The sequence below is a fragment of the Vipera berus genome (assembly GCF_964194415.1).
Source record: "Vipera berus genome assembly, chromosome: 3".
Taxonomy (NCBI): domain Eukaryota; kingdom Metazoa; phylum Chordata; class Lepidosauria; order Squamata; family Viperidae; genus Vipera; species Vipera berus.
In genome coordinates this window covers 53224185-53231518 of record NC_138204.1, presented here as the reverse complement: position 1 = coordinate 53231518, position 7334 = coordinate 53224185, and the positions used below count along the sequence as shown (strand labels likewise).

Here is a 7334-nt window from a genome sequence, read left to right as displayed (position 1 = left end):
CCCATTACCCAGCTTCCCAGAATTTCCATTCTGCAGTTTGACTCTTTGTTTAGAACTCCTGCTTGCTCTGTTTAATCTCAACCCGGTAACAATTTGGAAGATCCCAGTTCTTGAGAACTACACAGTATATACACGGTTTCGTGTATCTCCCCTTAATATTTCAGAGCAAAGCAGGGTCTCTTCTCATCTCTTGCAAGCTGAGGTGAAAAATGGGCAAGAGAAACTGGATAGAATGCATTCTCCTACCAGTTGTATAGCAATGGATTTCAAAAAGGGAGTCTGTCTCGTTGTGCCCTGAAACTGTTGGACAAGTGATGTCTGACACTGCGGAGAAGCGCTTGTCTAAATGAACTAGAAGGCTGATGCAGTACAGAGTTTCTCTAAGCATTCTTAAATCACATCACATCTTTTATATCAAAAATCTCAGACCAATCAACCCCCTCGGTTACTAGGCAGCAGCTTTTTCATAGTCAACCTAAGACGTTTTCAGGTGTGCTTGTCTTCCTTTTCACAAATCACTACAGATTAATCATTAGAAGGTATTAATGTCGCCACCTGGAACTTGGTTCTTATTGAAGTTAATTTTATTTCCTATCTTGCCAATTAATCATAGCAAAAAGATGTATCCACCAGAAGAAGACAAGGCTAAGAGAAGAATAAAAAACAGATTTCAGAATAAAATAATTCCCAGATTATGCATGCACATCTCATTATCAAAGTCAAGAGTTTTTCCAATTAGATTCTGATGGTGGCAAAATTATGGCATTGTGTTTAATTTAAGTATTATGTACTATACTAGTGAGCCTTTTATATAGCATAATTGCATAAATTGACTGAGAACTGTGTTTACTCAGATGCATTTCTGCTAAATCCTGCTGGGACTTTATTTTTCATCTTTCAAAAACTGGTTGAAAAACTATTGAATATTTTAGAAAATTGAGAAATATTATATTTTTATGCAAGTAATCCAAATACAGAAAACAGCCAGCTAATATTAGGTGAAATCTATATACTATAAATATATTTGAAAGGCATTTCATTACGTGACACTTTGCTTAGCAGGTTTTTTTAAAGAAATTAAGAGTATAATCTGCAGATCTTGCATATGCTTTTAAAAATACCAAGTCTCATTTCACCATGCTTCAATCTTTTGAATAATTCAAGAATGATTCTATTACTTCTAATTTTTATTTCCAGTGCCATATTTCTATAAGGTGGCTCTGTCTCCACCTTATGGCCATTAGTAATCTCTTCAATCATTTCTCTACAGTCAGTTTAGAATACTTGTGGAAGACTGCCCCCTTTAGGTTAACTAAAATGGTGCACTATCAACATATGTACAATACAAAACAGGAAAAGAGCAAAGGGTTTCTTTTCCAGATATGTGTTTACCAGTCCAGAAATGTTCATATCATGCAAACATCTACCTTCTAAACAATCATCATAATCAAGGTAGTTGTCTATATATCCTGCATTTTATTTTCCCCTAACTTTACTTACATTTTCTTAATTCTTCATGACCATTCAATTTATAGGTTATGGGTGTCTTCATATGAATTTGTATATGCATGTCTGCCATTAGCATAATATTCCATCGATACAATGAATTCTATGGAGACTAAAAAAGTCTTTGCTGCCATAAATTTATGAAAGCAGAGTCTATATAAAGATCAAATATTAATGCAAACTAATGCATTATAGATGACGTGCTTGACACCAAAAAGTGCCGTTAGAGATTGACTGAATAAACTACTTAGCTAGTCTTAAAAAAGTAACAACCAAATGTATAACTTGCTAAGTTACTAATAAACTGAGTTCTAGGCTGTGTTAAACCAATCATTGTCAAAAAACATCCAATGTTTTCTCAGTATTTTTTAGATTCCTATTATTTGTTTTGTGCTGAAGTACAAATTTGTACTGAAGTACTATTACATATTTTTAGGTGTTAAGATTATGGAAATCTGTAGGTATGAATTTTAAGAAATACACATGAATGATATTATGGAGATAAACACAGAATAGATATGTACAAATATGGAAGTATTTTATTTGCTGCACTAAATTCTTAATCATGGTAAAAACAAGAAGGAAATGTATTTGATAAAACACACTTTATTCAAACAGTGTATCATAAGTTTTCATGTCCTTGACTTTGAGGGATATAAAATGAGACCAAGAGTTAAATTACCATAAGTATAAATGATTTGGTCCCAAATTTTATATTTTATAAATGACATTTTATATCATTACATAATAAACAGATGGTAACAAATCAATTTCCTATTTCTACTTGGAACATTCTAATCTTACTTCCAGAGTCATATGGACTCTGCACTAGGTTAACAAGTATTTATGATGACTTGTAAAATAGTACATGTTGCCTGAATACTTCTGGGCATTTGAAACTTTATGTTTATTTATGCATGTCATTTACTACATTCCAAATGAAGCATAAATAGATGGCAAAATTATGCTATCAACAAAACTTATCACACCTTGATGGCATTTATCCATGACAAACAGTTCATGAATCTCTTGATTATTTAGCTTTAATAAAAAGGTCAACAATGAATCCTGAAGAAAATTTTAGTAGAGATTACTTTGCAAGTGGCTGGCAGGTATCTCTTGGCACACAGCAGGGTTTTGGGTTTTTTTTGGAAGAGTCTATATGTAACAATTTTATGATTCCAGTCTAGCCAGATGGAAAAACTTTCAAAAGCTTTACATCATCCACTGGACGATCTTGCGCATTTGTTTCCATCATACCCACTCTGTTGACTATCCCAATTCCCTGGCAAACACGACCAAAGATAGTGTGCTTGCCATCAAGCCACTGGGTTGGTGCTAGTGTAATAAAGAACTGGCTTCCATTTGTATCTGGACCTGCATTTGCCATAGCAAGGATTCCTGCACCTTAAGAAGGAAAAAAATATTACTAGTTTATCATTTCTAGGTTACCTGTAACAAATATGCAAACAAATGGTAGCACCCTGGTGTATGTTTGTGGCACATCATTCCTTCACCGGTATCAAAATTCATAGTCAAATCAATAGAATTTTTGAGATTATAGGACTGCCCATGGGTTTCAGATGGCTTTTACACTTATAAGGTAAATGTAAAGGTTCCCCCGCACATGCGTGCTAGTCGTTTCCGACTCTAGGGGCCGGTGCTCATCTCCGTTTCAAAGCCGAAGAGCCAGCGCTTGTCCAAGGACGTCTCCGTGGTCATGAGGCCGGCATGACTAGACGCCAAAGGCGCACAGAACGCTGTTACCTTCCCACCGTAGTGGTCCCTATTTTTCTACTTGCATTTTTACGTGCTTTCGAACTGCTAGGTTAGCAGAAGCTGGGACGAGTAACAGGCGCTCACTGTTACGCGGCACTTGGGATTCGACCCGCCAAACTGCCGACCTTCTGATCGACAAGCTCAGCGTCCTAACCCACCGCGTCCCTCTACCCCCTTTACATTTATACCAACTATTAAAATATGGGTTTAAGCTCAGGAGTTATTAAGGAGATATTAATACTTAAATGGATATCTTTCCGTGACTTCAGAGCTATTGTATGCGACAACTTCATTAAGAGGCCACTGACAAGGATAACATACATGCCTATTCTGGAATTGAAGTGCATTTCCCATTTCTTACTCAGATGCCTGTTCATCTCTATTGACCAATAACTGGTATCCACAAGCCCTTGTAATACTAGATGCCTTTCACAGCACTCTCTGGAACATGCTGTGTGTCATTCCCACCACTTTTAGGGTTTCTCCATAACTATTTTCTGGACTCATCCCCTAAACCTAGACTTAAAAGTTGAAAAGATTTTTATCAGTCATCTGGTCCATGAAACATTGGGATTAGGGTTTTCACAATACTGAATGATGCTAAAAGGAATCCAACTTTGTTAGGTAGATGACTATGGCCTAACTGGTTGGGTTGGCAATATATATATAAACTATGATTGTGGTGTTGTAATAGAAACTGTATTGTATCACTTTAAATGTGTGATGATTGGCCAACGCTGTTTTTCCAACGGCCATAAGAGGGAGGTAGAGACATAGCTTCTTTCTCTCTGTTATTCCCTTGCTTGCCATGATGAAGTGATAGGAGGAAGGCACTGCATATCTACAGTCACAGGGGAAGGCTAAGCAAATGACAACTGTTCAACCTTAGTCAGACTCAACAGGACCAAATTAGTATTTAGATGAGTTGGGGCTGATTACATTAGTACTTTGATGAAAATTCTTGCCTGTAATCTAGACTGGGAAATTGAAAAAAACAACCCCAGAGAAGACTTTCATAAACTACTTTTGTAGTTTACCAAAAAAAAAATCTGCATAGATATCTCCATATAGTCACCAGCAGTTGAATGCATCTCAAAACAGTTTTTACCTTTTCATCCCTTCCAGTCAGATAATTATTTTGGAGTGCTATGCTTCCCTCCCTGGATCAGGCAACTTTCCAGACAGTTATTCATGTTTTTGTCACCTTATTGCTCAATTACTGCAATGAGGTCTACATGTCCTTGAAGACCATTTAGGAACTTCAACTGGTACAGAATGCAGAGATGCAAATAAAAGATGGGCTTGCCTTGGCATGCCCACATGACCTCCCTCCTACACACACTGAACTAGCGGCCAAGTATGATTCAAAGTGCTAATAAAGCTACGTGGCATATGGCTGGGTTATCTGAAGGACTGCTTATCCACAAAAGTTTCTACCCAGCCAGATTAAATAGTGTCATCTATCAAGATTCCAGGAAATGTAACTTCTCTCAGTGGTACCTATCCTTCAGAATGACATCCTCTCAAGAAATGCATTCTGAAAGCCTTTGAAAATCTGGCTATTTTCCTAGGCGGTGGGGTAGGTTGGCTGGACTTGTGCATTATCTGGGTTGCCATCTATAACTATTTTGTAATATTTTAATATTTATTTTTTACTTTATTGTTATTTTTTTTATTTTGTGAGCCACCCAGAATTAGTTCAAGTCAAGCAAATAAAACATCTGTAAAAATAAACAATTTTAAAAGAAATTATAACAAAAAACCCTATTAACTCGATTTGAGCACCATCAGTAACTAATTGGGGGGATAATGATGTAAGATGTGTCTTTAAAGTATAATTTTACCCAACTGATTTGACTACAGATAATGAAGCATTTATCTAGAGCATATAAATCCTTTTAAATGATTACCTACCTGTAAACTTTAATTCTGGGTGGAGTTCATCTTCAAACTGCTTGCCATAGATAGATGCTCCTCCTCTTCCTACCACAATAATAAGATTAAATAAATAGAAATTGAAAAGCCAAAACAGAAACTACTTCCTGCAAGTTTGTGTTTCTGGGATACCTAGATTTAATGAGACTGGAGGAATTTGAGGAAAAGCTAAATGGATAGACTGCAGCCATCTTAATATCACATTTACATTATACAATTAGTTTCTATTAACAGTATCTAAAAAGCATATTTTGACTGTGTTCTTACCAGTTCCTGTTGGATCACCTCCCTGGATCATGAAATCTTTGATTATCCTATGAAACTTTGTGCCATTGTAATATCCTCGTCTAGACAGCTCAGCAAAATTTTTGCAAGTTTTGGGTGCATGTTTCCAGTATAGCTCCAAAACAATGAGCCCCATGCTGCAAATAGAGAGAATTCTCATGCTATTTAATATCTAATAAAATATTAAGATGAAAAAGCAGAACATGATATAATCAATATGGCACTTTCATATTTTACAGTGGACTTTGAAGCAGCATAATAGAAAAAAAGCTTCTGATGCTTTTGAACTTTGGTGTTGGAGAAGAGTCCTGAGAATCCCATACATAGCCATGAAAACAAACAAATGCGCCATCAAACTGACCCAGAGTTCTCACTCAGGGCACGCATTATCCTACTCGGACATATTATGTGAAGACTTAACTCTCTGGTTGTAATGGGAAAGATGGCAAGTAAACAATAGGATGGACTCAATTACAGGGGTGATTGATGAGTGCATCTTTGGAAGACCTGAAAGATCACACTGAGGACAGATCGTCGTGGACAAAATTTGTCTTTTGAGTTTAGGATATGTGGACCTCAATTCCCAGAATTCCTCAGCCAGAAACACTGGGATATTAGCACCTCTCAACTCTTTCCAAAAAGCAGCTTTTAGGAAACTTAACCGGTATCGGTCTGCTCGACTGCAATGATTCCCACCAAGAAGTTTTCTAAGAGATTTTGCTAAGATTTTGCTAAGACCAAACCTGGAACCTTCCCTCTATCATGCTGCCGAACGCTTTCTCACACCTACGTGGTTTCCATTGAAACAGTCGGCGGCTGCCAAGTGTCCGGAGGCACCGCAGCCATGCTTCCTTTGTCAGCCGCTGGGGGAATCAAATTCTCGCGCCACACTTCCGGTACCACCGACTACGTCGTCCCCTTGCGAGAGAAAGCCGAAAGTGGGCGTTGCTGATGGGAGCCCGCCTGCCTTGGGCCAATCGCTATAAAGGAATGCAAAACACTATTGTGACGGAGTCAAAAGGGGGAAATTCGAATTTGCTTTCGGCTCTCTTTTTTTTTGGCTGTTTGTACGAGTGGAGGAACATTCCGGTGAGAGCGTGGGGAAGATAGTAACGCTGGAGGCGGGGATGGATTGCATGTTGCATGGAGGGATAGATAGATTTTCGCATGAAAGGAGCAAAATGAAGCTGCACTTCGTAGGATTTAGGCGAGTTTAGGAACGAAATAGGAGCGCATGCGTGTAAAACATTGAATAGAGACTCGATTTGCATCTTGCTCTTGTTTGCAAATTAAACACCTGTCTTTAGCTCTTTTATTCGGGAGCTAAAACTTGCAACACTGAACATATCGGGGAACTAACCCCGCTCCCTGAGACAGAGTGAGATTTTCATCCAAGCAAAGTAAAATTGCGTCCTGCTTGCCTTCCCCCCCTTGATCCCTTGCCCTTGATTCTTGTAAACTATTTTTTGTTTTTAACTGGTAAGGCAAAGGAGGTCTCTGTTTCTTCCAAGAAAAAGAAGCATAAGACTACCGTTCAAAATGACTACACTTTAGTTACTATAATCAGAGGACGGTCAAAGGACTTCAGTCCCAATCTTAGGATACACGAAACAAGCCAAACGGGCATGGTTTTGATGGCTTCATTCTTGCCTGAAATAAACTGTGGCCAGGTCTACGCTGTTTGGAAGCTCACTGGTTCTACTGAGTTCAATCGTGCTGATACAAAAGCTGCTCCGGGGTGGCTCAGCATTGTTTATTGTCAGTGTTCTTGAATAATCAGAGTAAAAAATGTTGATTCTTATCCCTAAATCGAGGAGAAAAGTTGCATA

General features: G+C 38.0%; 1 protein-coding gene across 2 annotated transcripts; it reads right to left on the bottom strand.

Annotated features, from left to right (window-relative positions):
- Positions 1-2046: 2046 nt before the first annotated feature.
- On the bottom strand, positions 2047-6382 carry PPIL1 (peptidylprolyl isomerase like 1). 2 transcript variants are annotated; one of them, XM_081323617.1, is made up of 4 exons: positions 6296-6382; positions 5488-5642; positions 5200-5268; positions 2047-2913 (listed from the first exon to the last, which is right to left on the bottom strand). In XM_081323617.1, exons 1-4 carry the CDS (start codon positions 6349-6351, stop codon positions 2693-2695), a joined length of 501 nt encoding a protein of 166 aa, XP_081179743.1. In that variant the 5' UTR covers positions 6352-6382; the 3' UTR covers positions 2047-2692. The 2 variants fall into 2 exon arrangements, with proteins under 2 accessions (XP_081179743.1, XP_081179744.1); XM_081323618.1 differs by having other exon boundaries at positions 6249-6314.
- Positions 6383-7334: the final 952 nt, after the last annotated feature.